We start from the raw sequence: 19,513 nt of genomic DNA, 5'->3' as shown, positions 1-19,513 counted from the left end.
GAGAACCAGTGGATGTGGTGTATTTGGACTTTCAGAAGGCTTTCGATAAGGTCCCACATAAGAGATTAGCGTGCAAAATTAAGGCATATGGGATTGGGGGCAAGGTATTGACTTGGATAGAGAACTGGTTGGCGGACAGAAAGCAAAGAGTTGGAATAAACGGGTCGTTTTCCGAGTGGCAGGCAGTGACTAGTGGGGTACCGCAAGGATCGGTCCTAGGACCCCAGCTGTTCACTATATATAAATGATCTGGACGAGAGAATTGGATGTAATATCTCCAAATTTGCAGACGACACAAAGCTGGGTGGGAGGGTAAGCTGTGAGGAGGATGTCGTGAAACTCCAGTACGATTTGGACAGGTTGGGTGATTGGGCAGAAACCTAGCAAATGCACTATAATGTGGATAAATGTGAGGTTATCCACTTTGGTGGCAAAAACAGGAAGGCAGATTATTATTTGAATGGCAATAGATTGAGAGAAGGGGAAGTGCAAAGAGACCTGGGTGTTATTGTGCACCAGTCGCTGAAGGTAAGCATGCAGGTGCAGCAGGCGGTTAAGAAGGCAAATGGTATGTTGGCCTTTGTAGCAAGAGGGTTCGAGTACAGGACCAAGGATGTCTTGCTACAGTTGTACAGGGCCTTGGTGAGATCACACCTTGAGTATTGTGTGCAGTTTTGGTCACCTTACCTGAGGAAGGACGTTCTTGCCACGGAGGGAGTGCAGCGAAGATTCACCAGGCTGATACCTGGGATGGCAGGAATGACGTATGAGGAGAGATTGTGTCGATTGGACTTATACTCACTGGAGTTTAGAAGATTGAGAGGGGATCTCATCGAAACCTATAAAATTCTGGCAGGTCTGGACAGACTAGATGCAGGAAGGATGTTTCTGATGGCCGGGGAGTCCAGAACCAGGGGTCATAGTCTAAGGATAAGGGGTAAGCCATTTAGGACTGAAATGAGGAGGAATTTCTTCACCCAGAGAGTGGTGAACCTGTGGAATTCTCTGCCACAGAGGGCGGTGGATGCCAGTTCATTAAATATATTCAAGAAAGAGTTGGATATATTTCTTGAGGCTAAAGGGATCAAGGGATATGGGGAGAAGGCAGGGACAGGGTACTGAAATTGGATGATCAGCCATGATCTCATTGAATGGCGGAGCAGGCTCGAAGGGCCGAATGGCCTACTCCTGCTCCTATCTTCTATGAATCTATGAATTGTATGTCCACCTTCATACCTTTTATTGTAGTCTCCCAATCTACCATTGCCAACTTGTCCCTCATACCCTTGTCGTTTCCTCTGTTTAGATTGAAGACCGTAGTTTCAGATTGGATTACATCGCTCTCAAACTTAATGTAAAATTCAATCATATTATGGCCACTTGTCCCTAAAGGCCCCTATGCCACAAGATTATTGATTAGCCCTTTCTCGTTGCACAGTACCAGATCCAGAATAGCCTGTTCCCTGGTTGGTTCCTCCACATACTGATCCAGGAAACCATCTTGCATGCATTCCAAGAATTCGTCCTCCACACCATTAGTGGTAATTTGATTTGCCCAGTCAATATGTAGATTAAGGTCCCTCATGATCACCATATTGCCCTTGTTACATGCACTTCTAATTTCTTGATTGATGCTGTGCCCTACATTACCACTACTGTTTGGTGGCCTATACACAATTCCCACCAATGTTTTCCGCCCTTTGCTATTTCTTAGCTCCACCCAAACTAATTCCAGTTCTACATCACAATCTGCCGAGCCAAGATCTTTTATCTCTACCCTACAGGTCTCATCCCTTATTAACAGCGCTACGCTGTCTCCTTTTCCTTTTTGTCTGTCTTTACTAAATGTTGAGTACCCTGGAACATTCAGTTCCCAGCTTTGGTTACCCTGCAACCATGTCTCTGTAATGGCAATTACATCATACCTATTTACTTCTATTTGTGCCATTAATTCATCCACTTTGTTGCGAATGCTACGTGCATTTAGATAAAGTGCCTTCAACTTTGACACTTTAATATTTTTCTGCACTTTGACCCTCTTTACTGTTGGCCTTTGTTTCTGCTCCCTACTAGTTTTGCTGACTACTTTTCTAACTTGCATTTCCAGCTTTGTTTCTCTCCATTCTGGGCCCATGCATAGGTTCCCAGCCCCCTGACAAACTAGTTTAAATCCTTCCCAACAGCGCTAGCAAACCCCCCTGCGAGGATATTGGTCCCGGTTCTGCCGAGGTGTAACCCGTCCAGCTTGTTCATCGTCACTGGGTCAAAATCCTGAACTCCATCCCTAACAGCACTGTGGGAGTAGCTTCACCACAAGGACTGCAGCGGTTCAAGATGGTGGCTCACCACCACCTTCTCAAGGGCAATTAGGGATGGGGAATAAGTGGCAGCCTTGCCAGCGACGCCCACATCCCAGGAATGATTTTTTTTTTTAAGTTGCCGTCTGACTTACTCCATAATAACGGGTGAGTGCTCCGATCTATGTCATCCGTCTGTAGGCCAGCTGCTGCTTTCCATCCGATACGGGCAAGCAGCGGTCCAGCAGGCTGTTAAACCTGCCAGGCCTCCGACTTAAGTTCCCGGGCAGGAATGCTGTCTGCTTTTGCCGGTTTCCTGCTGGGAGTTAAAATCGGCCCTCCTGGTTTTATTGCAACATACATTTGATTTTTAACTGCTGATTAATATTTTTAGTGTGACCACATAAATGCAAAATACAAGCGTAATTTTTAGTGACTGACCTATTTGATTTCTTTTGCTGCTGCCTTCTTCATTTTGCTAATTGTAAATCTCACGAATGTTAATTTCTTCCCCTGAGTGCAACCAGCCATGTAATATATTTTGCACTTGTATTCAGAAGAACAAATAAGCACTCTGGGCCATGAATTGTGTGTGGTCTGCACCAAAGATAAACACATCTTGGCTTCACGTGTTTCTTTAATTCAGCTGGCTGTCATGGGTTGGCCGTAGTTCACACAAACAAAATCCTGGTACCCAAAGGTTAGGATCCAGGTTCACTGACGTACGGGGTAATATCTGACTACAATCTTTGACCAGGACACTTGACAGTAGAATCAATGTCAGGTTAGGATCTAGTAATCTTGTACAGTGGAGAGCAGTGCTGGTAGGATTGTTGAAGTTATGGTAAGAGAACAAAGAGATGTCATCAGTCCAAGGATGTTTCAAGTCTATTTATATCGTGCTTCATAAAATGTTTTAGACTTAATTGTTCTCCCAATACAGAAAGCACAGATGGCTGCATTTTTAAACAGTCGTGTTGCATAGAAATTTAAGACATTGACTTGTATTGCTTTTTTGTGTAAATAACTGCATAATTGCTTGAGACTTCACACGAGATGATTCCTCTCTGCTCATTTGCAACTCCGAGCTCTAGAGCTGACTTGTATTCAATTTCTACTTTAATCTATCCTCTATTACGCATAACCATGTTGTTAAACATTTTAAGAAACCTGGTGATAACTTGGGATTTTAAAATAATGCCATTTGCAAAGATGTATAAGGAAGGCTATTTGATCCACCTAGTATACCCTTCCCGAAAAACCTACCATTCCCCTTGGGTAGTATCTAACTACCTCAGAATAACCCAGAGTTTTTGCCTTCCGTGTCCCCCTCATTCCTGATCGCATTCAATCTGTGTGTGATTCAGGACCAGAATGTTGGTGCAGTATGTTGGAACTAATGTATGGTGCCACCAAATAGTGGGTTCAGTGATAGTGTGTGGAGTTTCCCACATGTTGAGTTCCTGATCTCTCCTTTGCTGCCATTGGAAATCACCAAGTGAAGGCTGAGCACTTCCCCATGGCTGTGTCTACACATCTCCCACTTCCATGGTTTCAGAGCTAAAATTGCTAGAAGCAGGATCAACCATGGCAAGACCAAGAAAAGGCAGAAAATAGAAATCCGTAAAATGGGGTCTTAAAATAATGAAAGATTGGCCTTATTAATTATGATTTCCTTCATGTATTGTATTCCAGATATGTATCGATAATTTGGGAAGGGATAGCGATTGGGAGAGAAACCTTTACACAGTAATCAGTCCCGACATTAAGGAGGAGATACTGTACCTCAAGAATTATTGCTCTACTACATGCAAGCAATTCTAAAATTGAATTGGAGAAGTTATTTTTCTGAAAGAAATAGATTGTGAATCGGGTGGTGAGGAAGAAAAGCATATGACGTAATTGACGGCAAAGGTTTCATTTTTTTTTTAAATGTATTTCCTTTCTGGCATGAGGATCCCAGGTTTTCTCATCCTCCCTGCTGGGCTGCTCCAGTGATATTGCCAATGGACAGTGCTCCAGAATGGCTTGATAGGAAATGGTGAGGGCTGATCTGGAGCCGCGGAATGGCGAAGAACCATGTTACTGACTGGGATATAGATGGGAGTGACAGTTGATTCAAGGGTTTGTCATGATAGGAGAACATTTTAAAAAATAATTTTAAAGTAGACTTTCCTTCCCTTTTAAGCTGACTGGGAGATCTAAGCTTAAGTCTTTAATATTCTTATTCAGGCTTTCTTGAGGGGCAAGTTTAGTTTGGCAGACTGTAGGACAAGGTGGTTTCTTTCAGAGCTGCCCATGTATCCATCAAAGAGTGGCAGTACTGACACTATTTGTAAGGCTGTGCATGTGCTGCCCTACCTTCATGAGGCAGGATAATGAAGATTAGGAGAGAATATTTGGAAGATGCCATAGCTTGGGTTTCATAGAATAGGCTTCTAAATTACCACTGTCTTTTGCTGGCTAACCCAATGGGAAATAATTTGTATATCTTTAAAAATGAAAGTACTGTTGGTGTACTTGAAAGTGATCAGCGCTCGGGAATGTAGCAGAACAAAAACTGTTGTTTTCTGATGCAATAAGTACTAAAATATTCTTTTTGTGACAGAGAAATGATCTATATACAGGATAATAACGTCAGACCTTGGTTTCTGCTAATATATTAATAATGACTGTACCTTAACCCATTTTGGAATTGAACAATCTAATCCTCATCGTGTATTGTTTGAAAGCTGCAGTGTGACTTTCACTGGCTGCACACTTTTTAACCTTGTGTTAGCTAAATTTACACCCATATAAATTAATGTAATACTTTAAACATTGTGAGCATTCTGATATGTACAGGCTTACATAGGTGCTAGGTTTTGAACCATTTTATATAAACTTTAATTGTAAGTATTATATGTATTACAGTGTGCTCAGTTATTTATTGCAATTGCAACCTCCCGACAGCTCATTGTTCCCTATTTGTAATCTAGTTCCGATAATAGGAGGTTTAAATTGGCTATGTTAATGCTGTTCTCCAACTAAAGATGCTGTTTCCAAATTTAAAAAGTAGCAATCTAGAATCTGCAGTTAAATTTTGCTCAATGGAACGAGGATGGATAGTTGTTCATTAGCATCAGAAATGTTTCTTCTATAATTCCCGAAAAACATAGGAGTACATGTCCACTGTCGGTAACAAAGGGGGGAATTTTTGCCAGCCCTGGGGAGGCTGGTATGGATGCGGGACTGCCGGGAAAATGGCAGAAACTGGGAGCGGGTACCAAACCCGCTCCCAACCAGCCTCCATGCCATCATCCCGGGAGGCGGGTCCCCGACTTGCGCAGGGACCCGTCAACTCGAGGCGGGAAGGGGATTACAGCCAATTAACTGCCTGTTAACAGGTAGTTAACTGGCAGTTAAGAGGCTTATCCCCATTTTGCCCCTTCAAGTGCGGGCTTCCCCCGCCAGGGTCAGTGAGGCGAGCAGTGGGTCTGCGGGGATGAGAGGGGTCGAAAAGCCCACTGTGGATGTGAGTGATGGGTGCAAGTGTGGAGAGGTGAGTATGAGAGATGAGTGTAAAGTGTTAGAAAAGGTTTACTTACCATTAATAACAACAGAAAATGCTGGAAAAACTCAGCAGGTCAGGCAACATCCGTGGACAGAAATTTGAGTTGAAGTTTCGGGTCGAACCCTTCTTCAAAACTGGACAGAAAAGATAGATCGGAGGCAGGGCTGCGATCGGACAAAAGAATAAAAGAAACAAAAGAAGTAAAAAAGAGACAATAAAAGGTGTTGGAAGCTAGACGAGATGGTAATAGGCTGAGATTGGGCGTAAAGTGTACTGGCAGGGCAAGGGATAGCAGCCAGGTGTGAGAGCGAAACAAAAGGAAAGGGGGGGGGGGGGGGGGAAAGGAGTGGAAAAATTACAAGAAAAAATGAAATAGGGGCCGAGGTTATGATCTGAAATTGTTGAACTCGATATTGAGTCCGGAAGGCTGCAGCGTGCCTAATCGGAAGATGAGGTGCTGTTCCTCGAGTTTACGTTGAGCTTCCGTGGAACAATACAAGAGGCCAAGGACGGTGAGGTCCGAGTGAGAATGGAGCGGTGACAGGCGACCGGAAGCTCGGGGTCACCCTTACGGACTGAACGGAGGTGTTCCGCAAAGCGGTCACCCAATCTGCGTTTGGTCTCCCCAATGTAGAGGAGACCACATCGTGAGCAGCGAATACAGTATACTAGATTGCAAGAAGTACAAGTAAATTGCTGTTTCACCTGGAAGGGGTGTTTGGGGCCCTGGACAGTGGGAAGGGGGGAGGTATAGGGGCAGGTGTTACATCTCCTCCTGCACGGGAAGGTGCCAGGCGAAGGGGAAGGGCTGTTTGGGGTGATAGAGGAGTGGACTAGGGTGTCTCGGAGGGAGCGGTCCCTGCGGAATGCTGAAAGGGGAGGGGAGGGGAAGATACGTTTGGTGGTGGGATCACTTTGGAGGTAGCGGAAATGCCGGAGGATGATCCGTTGAATGTGGAGGCTGGTGGGGTGAAAGGTGAGGACAAGGGGAACCCTATCGTGGTTCCGGGAGGGAGGGGCAGGGGTGAGGGCAGAAGTGCGGGAGATAGAACTGACACGGTCGAGGGCAGTGTCAATCACGGTAGAGGGGAATCCTCGGTTGCGGAAAAAGGAAGACATGTCTGAAGCACTGGTGTGGAAGGTGGCATCGTCGGAGCGGAGACGGAGAAACTGGGAGAATGGAATAGAGTCCTTACAGGAAGCAGGGTGGGAGGAAGTGTAGTCCAGGTAGCTGTGGGAGTCAGTGGGCTTGTAGTGAATATTGGTCGATAACCTATCCCCAGAGATGGAGATGGAGAAGTCGAGGAAGGGAAGGGAAGAGTCAGAGATGGACCATGTGAAGGTGAGGGAAGGGTGGAAATTGGAGGCAAAGTGAATGAAATTGTCAAGTTCGGGACGAGAGCAGGAAACGGCACCGATACAGTCATCAATGTATCGGAAAAAGAGGTGAGGGAGGGGACCCGAGTAGGACTGGAACAAAGATTGTTCCACATAGCCCACGAAAAGGCAGGCATAGCTAGGACCCATGCAGGTACCCATGGCAACACCTTTGATTTGGAGGAAATGAGTGGAGTTAAAGGAGAAGTTGTTCAATGTGAGAACAAGTTCAGCCAGGCGGAGGAGGGTGGTGGTGGATGGGGACTGGTCGGGCCTCTGTTCAAGGAAAAAGCAGAGCACCCTCAGGCCATCCGGGTGGGGGATGGAGGTGTAGAGGGATTGTACGTCCATGGTGAAAAGGAAGTGGTTGGGGCCAGGAAACTGGAAACTGTTAAAGTGGCGGAGGGCGTCCGAAGAATCGCGGATGTAAGTGGGAAGAGACTGGACAAGGGGAGAAAAGATAGAGTCAAGATAGGAAGAGATAAGTTCCGTGGGGCACGAACAGGCTGAAACGATGGGTCTACCAGGGCAGTCCTGTTTGTGGATCTTGGGAAGGAGGTAGAAGCGGGGTTGGGGAACTATGAGGTTGGTGGCAGTGGGGGGAAGATCTCCAGAGGAGATGAGGTCAGTGACAGTCTTGGAAACGGTGATTTGATGTTCGGTAGTGGGGTCATGGTCCAGGGGGAGGTAGGAGGAGGTGTCGGAGAGTTGGCGTTCAGCTTCCGCTAGGTAGAAGTCCGTGCGCCAAACAACAGCACCACCCTTGTCAGCGGGTTTAATGACAATGTCAGGGTTGGATCTAAGAGAATGGAGTGCTGCAAGTTCAGAGGGAGGTAGGTTGGAGTGGGTGAGGGGAGCAGAGAAATGGAGACGGCCAATGTCACGGTGGCAGTTAGCGATGAAAAGATCTAGCGAGGGTAAGAGGCCAGGGGGAGGGGTCCAGGTAGAACGGGAATTCTGCAAAAGGGAGAAAGGGCCTGCAGGCTTGAGCCCTTGGGGATCCGAAGGTGCCTCATATCAACGACAAAGATGACCGAATGGCTGCTGCATTCTCAGATGCAGCAGCCATCTGATTTCTGCGGAGGAAATAGGTTTTGGTAAGCCTTCAGTAAGGGCTCACCATAGAACAGAGATTATCAGTGTTTGACAGCTTCTCTAAACTGTCAAATGCTGAAAATTCATCTGTCAAAATTTTTGATAGATGAAACGTCATATGCTGTCATCCTCTGTCACCGGCTTTCCCTTAATTGGCTTGCTAAGCCCGCAGGGCGGGCTTAACAAGGTCAATCAAGGGATAATAGCGTGGGTTGGTCAGATGTCGTTGGGGGCGGGACTGAAATCCGACAACCAGCAGTCCCGCCCCCAACGCGCATTGATAAAATCCAGCCCAAGTTCAAAAGGAGTTGGAGGAAGAAGGAAAGAGAGTGAAGGGTAAAAAAATCCTCTATCAAATAATCTTAAAGGATGCTTGTCCTGGATTTTCTAATCCATGTAAACAGGATTTGCCAGTAAAGTTACAATTTTGGCAAGTGCCCCCCTCCCAACCCTCCTCAAGTATATTTAGTTACTTGCCTCTTGTTGTTTGATAACACATGTCCATGTCAGATGAGGAAAGGAAGGCTACCAGTGCCTCGAGATGCATACCCCAGTAAAGGTCAGCTACTATGTTCCCATGGTATTCCATATAAATATTGCATCTGCAATAGGCACCTGTCACTTTATATTAAAAAGCACACACAATAAGTGGCAAGTACCCACTATCTGGATCTTGACCTTCTTTGTTGCAGAGGAAAAATAAACATATTGGAGGGTGGCAGAAACTTTCTAGCCTGATTGTTATTACCAAGTTCCGTTTAGCTGAATTAAAATCTTGAGTCTAATGTATAAATTCCTTTTAATAAACTTTGTGTGATTTTTGCCCCAGTGGATTTGCCAGTGCTTGCGTAAGGTGGTTTTGGTTTTATTCAAATTATCACTAATACTTTGGATAGTCAAGTACATAAACGGTGATCACAGCTGAGTGATTGCTCCCTGGCATCTGTCTGAGGCGGAACCAGACGGTTCGCAATCTTGGTGTCATATTTGACCCTGAAATGAGCTTCAGACCACATATCCGCACCATAACTAAGATTGCCTATTTCCACCTCTGTAACATCGCCCAACTCCGCCCCAGCTCATTTGCTGCTGAAACCCTCATCCATGCCTTTGTTACCTCTAGACTTGACTATTACAACGCACTCCTGGCTAGTCTCCCACGTTCTACACTACTTAAACTTGAGGTCCTCCAAAACTTGGCTGCCCGAGTCGTAACTCGCACCAAGTCCCTTTCACTCATCAGCCCTGTGCTCGCTGAGCTACATTGGCTCCGGTTAAGCAAAGCCTCGATTTTAAAATTATCATTCTTGTTTTCCAATCCCTCCATGGCCTCCCTATCTCTGTAATCTCCTCCAGCCCGACAACCCTCTGAGATATCTGCGCTCCTCTAATTCTTGCCTCTTGATCCTCTAATTCTTGCCTCTTGATCATTCCTGATTTTAATCACTCAACCATTGGTGGCTGTACCTTCAGCTGCCAAGGCCCTAACCTCTGGAATTTCTTCCCTAAACCTCTCTGCCTCTCTCCCTCTTTTTCTTCCTTTAAGATGCTCCTTAAAACCTACCTCTTTGACCAAGCTTCTGGTCTTCTGCCCTAGTTTCTCTTTATGTGGCTCGGTGTCAAATTATTTTGCTAACGCTCCTGTGAAGTGCCTTGGGATGTTTTACTATGTTAAAGGTGCTATATAAATACAAGTTGTTGTTGTTGACTGTCAATGCATAGTTCAATATGTCATGTCACACAGCAAAGTGCATCCTACAGCATATACAGCATTCAGTGCAAGCATCATTTGATGAATTATGCACTGATCTACTTGTAACATTCAAAGTTTGTGTGTGTTATGGTCTTTAGCATTGACCAGAGACTTGTGCTAATAGAGTTATTCATGTAAAATTAAGTATGGTACCTTGAGACTAATGTTGTGCATTTCTATTGACACCAGCTAAATAGTTGCAGAATGTACCAGAAGGATCTTTTTCAATTGGCTTCTGCTGGGATTTCAAATTGTGTTTATATAGATAAATTATATTCCTTTTAAATTAGGTCTCTTATGACACCTTGTTTTCTGTTACATTCCCGTGAGAGACAGCTAGGTAGGCACCTGTGTCTGTAAGAAGAGTCATAGGAACATTCCATTCATGATGACGTGTCGGCACCAAAAAGCTTATGCATGTAGCCAATGAGGAAAGTACACGATGTTGCATTTAAACTCCACAAGGGGTTAACCCACTTAAAATGTGCAGACGTGTGGAAGTACAGCTGCATGAAGACATTTGGGACACAGCTAGTAACTTCACAGATAGGGCTATGCTTCACAGTTAGCTGAAAGGACTCCAATTAACTGCACTGAGACCTATGTGGTTACCTTCACCAATGATGAGCTTCTGATGTGTTTGAAATAATTCTAGCTAAGACTATGTTTGACTGAATGGACACCAGTGGCACACTAAGTTAGACTTCTTGATGGGAAATCCTGTGCTCATAATATAGATGAAAGAGGTAAAATTAACTTTATCTCACTAAAGTCAGGTAGTGGTCTGAACCATCGGGAACTGTCTTGTACCAGTGACAGCGTCTAGATGGAAAGAACTCCCTTGATGCTATGTTGGTGATGTCATTAATTTGTATAGAAAACAGAACTGTTTCCTGATAGAAGTCTTTAAAATTTGATTGATCTGCCAAGTTCCTTTCCTGAGGTATTATGGAATCAAAAAAGAGCTTTCATGGAGAGGGAGAGGGGAAAGGATAGAATTTCAGAGTGCCAAAGAAAGGAAAGAAATGTATGTCTAAATTAGAAGGGACTGTTGTTCTTGCAGGTCAAGGCTATATTTAATACAGAGCATATTATTTTGCTACTACTAGTCACTTCATTTTAGGAAAAATAAGAAGATAGAACTTTGAAGGCTTTTAGATGGAGTATATTCCCTGAATTAACAGAGAACACAGATTTGAAGTTGTTGAAGTGAATCTTCTGAAATTTTAATATCTTTGGTTTAATTAGCTTGCAGTGTATTTCAACTTTGACTCCATATTTCCAGTGTTTTAGAAGTCAGTTATTGTCCGATTTTTAGACACTATGAAGAGCACCACATCCTGCCTGTTAGCACACAGGGTGGCTGTGGAGAAACTGCCACTGTCCATCTCGTCCCGTAGAATTACACATCTTCCCGTTCTAATCAATGAAATAGGAATGACTCAAAGTCACGGAATAGTTTATTTTTTCAGAGGGCTGTGTGAAGGTGAACAGTTATTAATGAGGGTAAAACTGGAGGGAATGAGTATGCGTGTTTTCCTTAAGGAGCTAAAACGTTGATGTTCTGCAACACAGCTAAGGTGTCCCACTTGCATCAACCTCCTTTTAACCAATTTAAGCCTATGAGATTTAAAGGCACAGGGCAAATATCTTCATTAATACTCCAAATGGAAACCTCGGTATAGTTTCTGTAGTTCTGGGTTCTAAAAGAACATGCTATTTAAATGTTTCTAAATCTCGGTTAAAGTACAGTCCCTTTTTTTGAATAGCAACTAGCTAATAAAACAATTTCAACTCTGGAAAGGAAGGGTCTGTTTTATCTCTAATGAGCAGCACTGTTCAGTTAAATTACAAATTGCTCTGTGCACAGTTCAAAGCGTGCAGGAGTCAGCCATTAATCTGTCTACTTCAAAGCCTCAGCAGGTGTTTTCCTTCGTTTCTCAGCACAGATCGACAGTGTAACTACAGGCAATGTTCTTCATGTTTCGAGTGAAGACAATTTGTTTTTAAGTACCTTGAATTGTGTGATGGGGAGAGGGGGAAAATACTTGTGTTTGTACACTTAAGCTATTTAAAAGTTAACTGTACAAAGACTGAATTAATGCCATGCTTTAAAAATATGTATTTCAAATCTTACCCCATTAAGACTCTGACTGAAAGGAACTGCCTGTAATGCTAGATCACGAGAGCCAACTTGTGCAAAATGAACAGTGTTTTTTTGAAACTCCAAATTTATTAGCTCTTGAAGTGGCTAAAAATGGGTCATCTCTGTGTTACACTGCTGCAAAGAAGGTCTATATTAATTGATCTAATTAAATGGCAGAACAGGCTAGAGGGGCTGAATGCCTACTCCTGTTACTATATCATGTAGCCTCAGATACAAATTTACTCTGACCACTTGTCCTGACTGCAGTCCCGCTTTTATTGTTCAACTTTTTCTACTTGCCATAGGCAGGAAGATACAAAGGATTTAGCATTGCCTTGGCATTGTCTCAATCATGCCCCCTACAGGAGAATTAAAATATAATGCATGGGTAATTCATTTTCATCCACAAGTAATACCAACAGCAGGCAAAGCAATCTGACAAAATAAAGACAGAAGTATAATTCCATATTAAGGGTTTAATAGTTAGTCGAATTATTGGTGGAATTCTGCATTAGGAAATCACCTTATTGATTTACCATCATCAATCTATATCTGACAAAATAAATGCAAAAAGTGCAGAACAGCACTCTGAGCAGATACTTGTAACATGCAACTTGTATTTATATTTTAATGTAGTTCCCCATATTCTTTATTGCACACAACAGATAACTAGTGTTATGTTTTAGTTTCATCTCCTTCCTGTTCTATTATGATTAAGTATTATCCCATCAGTATGAGCAGTTTTCTGATGTCTCACCTAGTTGGCTGTGTGGACCCCAGTGTTGACAAACTTCAACGTATTTGGGGGGGTGGGAGAGCAGTGAGGGAGAAGGAATCAGCTGAATCTGAACTTGTCCTCACCCAATGTGCAGGTATGCATGCTTTCCAACGGGAGTCACTGGATAATGACTCTAAATGGGAATCATGGCATTGTTTTCCCCAGCCAGTCGACACTGAGGCCAGTTACTGTCCCAACTGAGATCAACTAATTCAGCGCAGACCAAAGATTGAATTCAGGATCCAGTCTGTGTGTCTCAGTACCATACTACATGATTCATTAAGCCATCACTAGAGAAATCTATTAAGTTTATTCGCAGCTTTGTATTCTACCTTGAGTCTAAAAATCTGTTTACTTTTGTGAATTTTTTTCAAATATTTCAAGCAGCTTCAAATTAATGCACTTTGTATCTTAAAAACATCAAATATGATCTATTGTTGAACGAAGACTCTTCTGGCCTTATTCCATTTACAATCTACAGACGTATCTTAAAAATATATAATTCATGTGAAATGTAATGTGAAGAAAGACCTGCATTTTCCTCAAAGTCCAAAGGAAGTTGAGCCGTCAAAGGGTAATGTCTTTTGATGTCCTCAAGGTTCAAAATGTGAATTGCTGGGGGAGAATGTGCTGTGATGTTGACTGAAACAGTTGAACACTTTACTAATTTGGATTAATCACATACAATATGTCTGGAACACTGTTAAAGTTGCATGTCACACAGGACAGCTTAAAATTAACTAATTGTAGTGACATTTTCAGTCAGTAAAAAGTGCTGTTGGGCTATTTTACTGTGTTTACCACTCATTGGGGATTCCTACTCCTCCAAAACTGGATAAATAAACTTTATCAAGTTTAACATAGTAAAACATATTTTTTTCAAATCTTGTTAACCAAAATTAATGAACTTGAACATTAGACAACAACAGTACAGTCAGATATAAAAAGTTAGTGAACTTGAGTAGATTTTGAAGCATGACTACAGCAGTGACAGAAGTGAATAAACTTTTATGGTAGGTGAAAGGGCTTAAGAACATAACATAAGGAGCAGGAGTAGGCCCTTCGAGCCTGCTCCCCCATTCAATAAGATCATGGTTGAATTTTTACATCAACTTCACTTTCCCGCCCTATCCCCATATCCTTTGATCCCCTTAGTGCCCAAAAATCTATCGATCTCAGTCTTGAATATACTCAACAACTGAGCATCCACAGCCCTCTGGGGTAGAGAAATCCAAAGATTCATAACTCTCTGAAAGAACAAATTTCTCCTCATCTCAGTCCTAAATGGCTGACCCCTTATCTTGAGACTATGACCCTACGTTGCACCCCCTCTAAGGCAAGTACAGGAAACTTTTTTTTATCCGGCACGGACGGGACCGACGTGGTGCCGGTTCATCAAAAATTCCGGATAACCGAACGCTATAGTAAAAGATACAGAGAGCTGACAGCTCCGTATAAAGCAACAAACCCTGTTGCTTAGCAACAACTGTAGAACAATGGCCACAAGTTCCAAGCGTCTCTGTAGCTTAGCAACAGCTGCAGCCACACCCTTGCACAGCAACAGATGGAAGAAGGCAAATACAATATGAAGTAAAACCTATTCCTGAATTTTGCCGGTTAACCGAGATTTCCGGTTATTTAGGTGCCGGTAAAGCAAAAGTTTCCTGTATATCCTTCCTTTGGTAAGGAGACCAAAACTCTGCACAGTACACCAGGTGTGGTCTCACCAAAGCCCTATATAATTGCAGCAAGACTTCCTTACTCTTGTACTCCAACCCTCTTGCAATAAATACCATTTGCCTTCCTAATTGCTTGCTGTACCCGCATGTTAACTTTCTGTGATTCATGTACAAGGACACCCAAATCCCTTTGAATCCCAACATTTACTAATCTTTTACCCTTTAAAAAAAAAAAAAAAAATATCCTGCTTTTCCATTCTTCATACCAAATTGGATAATTTCACACTTCCCCACATTATACTCCATCTGTCGCCCTCTCGCTCACTCTCCTAACTGGTCTATATCCCTTTGCAGCCCCTTTACGTCGTCCTCACAGCTAACTTTCCCACTAGCTTTGTATCGTCAGCAAACTTGGATACATTACACATGATCCCATCATCTAAGTCATTGATAGTTTGGGTCCTTTTATTTTGACACCATTACATGCTTCATTAGTCATAGGTATATTGCTAAATTCAGTTAGAAACCAATGCATAACCTTGTAAAGTACATTTCTCTGGAGATGAAATTCCCAACCCTCACAATGGCACAATTTAAGATTGGAAATTGTTTATGAAAGAATAAAGTTACAGCTTTCTATAATGAGTACCTACAGCAATTATAAGCATATTAGTTTGGTATCATCAGTTAGCTTCAAGATTATAATCTTTACTGTACTTGCACAACATAAGGTTTAAAAACAAATAGCAAGAACTTTGGATCTACTCTATTTCCCAGAAACACAGGATACAGTTGAAATACACATAACCACATTCTGAATTTATCATTAATAATTGATTCAAATATGTTAATCTGCAGATTGGGAGAGGGAGCTGAGAGGTCGGCTCTGGGGAAGGCAAGGAGGGCTAACAGTATAAGCAAGCAGACTGCTGTGCACCCCTCTCCGCTCTGGGTCTAGAAAGACCCCAATTTCTTCCCCACGCCTCCCTCACTCCCCCACCCCCACCACACACACACACACCCCTCATCGCCACAGATGCTCTGGATGTGCATCAGGCCCTGGAGACCCCACACCACTCCGGTGCTCTCCTGGTCCTGACAAGCTCTAGAACAGGGAGTGTGCCAAGAGAGAGACAGCCTTAACCAGGAGAGAACAACATCACAGTCTGAGCAGCAACAGGAGTTAGAAGCCCCTAGTTGCAGACTGACCAACTCCTGGCACCGAGATATATTCAGAGCTTGCACAAACTCAAACACACAGGTGGATTTATATGTAATTAAATGTGTGAATCACATACCTTTATGCACAGATTTATTTATGTGACTATGGTGAATGAGGGCCACCTGTTTCTTTATCTATCTGCAGTAGAACTCTATTTATGTACTCAGTTTTTAAGTACTTTTCATGTATGAGCAACATAATGGGAGCTCAACCTTCTGATGTACCAATTGGACTTGGAGACTTATTGCTGTACCTTATGCGAACATTCCCCAGATTGCCATTTGCTCAGTATCAGCTGCAGAAGTATTTTCAGTAGTAGTTCAGCTCTTGCCTTGCATTGCTCTATCTAGTGGTTGACTATAATGGTACACTAATGAAGATACTTTCAGCAGGTACATTTTACAAATCTATTGAAATTGTCTGTTTCATTTTTAAATTTCACTTCTACAAGATTTATTTGGGTTACATACAGTTCTATTGAATACATTGACCTTGGGAATAAGTACCTGAATTTATTAGGAAAAAAAGATTTATTTCCTTTGCAGTGACGGTGAACGGATGACAGTATACAGTACAAGCTGAATATAACATTATTTTAGACATTTAAGTTTTAAGAGTGCCACGGGTTACTGTTCAAAGTTGAAACTTTTTCAAGTGTTTCATATTTCTATTGCCATGATGTTGTTAGCTATGGGGATTGGAACTATTTTCCTCTCGGTCTGTCAGTCCTGACAACTACTTTCTTCATAACAGTATTGCTTACCAGCGAGATGGCTCCATATTATATTTTCAAGTTTAATCCAAATTAAATGCCGCACCTTTGTCAGAAAGGTTATACTTCTGAAAGGTCCATTAATTGGACCATCACCTGCTTATATCTCAGTTTTGTTGGACTCTGTTTTTCATAATCCATAGAATGTCAATTTCATTTTGAGTGCATTTTTTAAATCGGAGCCATGAACAATTTATAAATTTTAGGATAAAGAAAGATTGACCATGCACTTACGTTGCAAATTCATGTGCAGATCATTCTAGAATGCAGTGCAGAAAAATGTAATTATATTTGTTATCATGCAGTGAGTTGAGCATGTCCCAAATACCTCTTCTGCTGCTCCATGACAACATTAGTTTGTTTCGTTCCAACTTTGGCCAGTTTGGAAAGATTACACCACGCGTTTGGGATCAGATTGCATCCTGATTCAAAGAACCTTTCTAGGTCCTGAACATGCAGCAAACTGAGACATTAACTAGTGGGCATAGTCTCAGGATAAGGGGTTGGTGATTTAGGACTGAGATGAGAAATTTCTTCACTCAAGAGGGTTGTGAATCTTTGGAATTCACTACCCCAGAGGGCTGTGGATGCTCAGTGAGTGAGTATATTCAAGACTGAGATCGATAGATTATTGGGCACTAAGTGAATCAAGGGATATGGGGATAGGACGGGAAAGTGGAGTTGATCTTATTGAATGGCAGAACCGGCTCGAGGGGCCGTATGGACTACTCCTGCTCCCTATTTCTTATGTTCTTTTATTAAATGGACTAAAGGATCTTGATAATGATAATCATAGATTCTCGTGTTGGAACTGATGCAGTGGCACTAATATTGATGCCAGAAGTGTCGTCTTCCCCCCCCCCCCCCCCCTCCCCCTTAGCAGCTGCATACCCCACATCTTTTTCTTAGATTAATTTACTGAATCCTGATTATCATTTTCAGAAGGAATATTGTTTCCCGACTTAGATGCCTGTATATATATTTCTGTCCACTTTCCTCCTAGAAGCAGTGATTTATGCTGGGGTGTAGTTCCTAGTGTGCAGGGAGCCCTCTGGTGCCTTAGCCAGATAACCATTCATGTGTGAGCCTAAAAAGTTAGTGTTGCCAGGCTGTTACCTCAAGGGTATCACAACTGAATCCAAACATTATCCTCGCCCAGCATCTTGGTACACATGTGTTCCACTGGTAGTCACGAGATAGCAACCTGGTGCAAGCACTTTTCCCCTCCTACTGTCTAGCCTAGTGATACTGAGGGCAATTATACTGTTCTGCTAGTGCCACAACTCCGCAGTTACCAGGAATAAAACCTGATGCACTCCTAGTGTATATGGCTCAGTACCACACCACATGGTGCATTTAAACAGTGAAGCAACATCAGAGTATGCCTCATGGCAATTCTGATTTGCATTCTTTTTAAAAACTTCAATCCAGTTTTTGTGGCTTCTGTCATCTTTGCAGCAGCATATAGTTTACATTGACAAGTGAATAATTGTCAATCCATTGTTTTTTGGTATAAACTGACTCATTGAAATAGGGATAATATTTGTTTAAAAGCTTTCTTGCACCGCTTTTTCAATTGCAGTATGTTCACTGTTAGCCATGGCTCAGTTGGTAGCACCCTTGCCTCTGAGTTAGAAGGTTGTGGGTTCAAGTCCCGCTCCAGAGACTTGAGCACAAAAATTTAGGCTGACACTCAGTGCAGTACTGAGGGAGTTTCAGATGAGCCATTAAACCGAGGCCCCGCCTGCTCTCTCTTTGAATTGAGTGATCGGTTACTTAAATCTTGGATGCCCTGGCTACTGTTTCCAGAGATTTTTAAGTTAATTGAATTGTTCAAATTAGAGATTTGGTTTGGAACCTTGAAGTGTTAGATCAGACCACTAACTCCCGCAGCAGTGATAAGTATAAGAAAAGTCTCGGTGTATGTAAATACTAATTCACAAGATTAATTTAGTATAGGGATTGCAAGTATTTGTTGTTTTCTTGTCAAGCAATTAGATAATATAATTTCTAATGTGAGTGTATCTGTGTTGATGTACCTTACCAGTTCACTTGTTTATTATTAAGTAAGTTATTTTGATAGTCAGAATCTGAAACAAGGTCTGATGATGTAATGCTCTTGCCCCTTTTCATAGATACTGTAATAGAAAGGTCCTATGAAGACATAGGATAATACCAGTAGTTAAAGTTTTTCTGTACATTATTCTGGGCATATTACCTAAAGCTTACTCAGATACCAGGACTAGTGAAGATACTCCAAGGGTCATAAGGAGATGTGACTTATCTATGAGAGTAATTAAAAATACATCTAGAGCAAGAATGGTTAAAAAAAAAAAAAATAAGGACCCAAAAATGTAATATTTCTGCATAATTTATTTGAGTATTTCAGAGTTTGACTTTGTGATTATTTCTCTCCGTGGTACAGCAAGCCCTTCTTCTGGAACAGCAACGTATTCATCAGCTTCGCAATTACCAAGCATCCATGGAAGCTGCAGGGATTCCCGTGTCCTACAGTGGGCATCGTCCACTCTCCCGAGCGCAGTCATCACCTGCTTCTGCCACTTTCCCCATCTCTATTCAAGAGCCACCCAGTAAACCTCAATTCACTACAGGTAAGCACCTGTTGAATCTTGACTTGTGAAACCTGAAAACTCTGGGGTTTTTCCTGATCAAATTTACACATCCAGGTCTTTATCACTCTCCCTATTGTAAAGTACTTGAATTCTGCTTAAAAGTTACTACATAAGCTTATGTTTGATATGATTATCCTGTAGTAGTAAAAATGTGTGTATAATATATTTCTAAATTTTATGTACATAATTATAATCTTGATCTACATGC

At 42.4% G+C, this 19,513-nt stretch overlaps 1 protein-coding gene across 14 annotated transcripts in view; it reads left to right on the top strand.

The window, feature by feature from the left end:
* The window catches only part of hdac4 (histone deacetylase 4), a 553,521-nt gene that overhangs the window by 444,618 nt on the left and 89,390 nt on the right, over positions 1 to 19,513 (top strand). For all 14 annotated transcript variants that reach the window (XM_085985633.1, XM_085985631.1, XM_085985630.1 and 11 more), the window contains one exon: positions 19,098 to 19,284. In XM_085985633.1, the coding sequence (XP_085841759.1) occupies positions 19,098 to 19,284 (187 nt within the window). The remainder of the gene's footprint in view (positions 1 to 19,097; positions 19,285 to 19,513) is intronic.

This window comes from Somniosus microcephalus, chromosome 4 (genome assembly GCF_052327205.1).
Source record: "Somniosus microcephalus isolate GS21.2 chromosome 4, FLI_Smic_1.0, whole genome shotgun sequence".
Classification (NCBI taxonomy): Eukaryota; Metazoa; Chordata; class Chondrichthyes; order Squaliformes; family Somniosidae; genus Somniosus; species Somniosus microcephalus.
The sequence above is the reverse complement of the archived record's forward strand: the minus strand, read 5'-3'. Positions and strand labels throughout refer to the sequence as shown.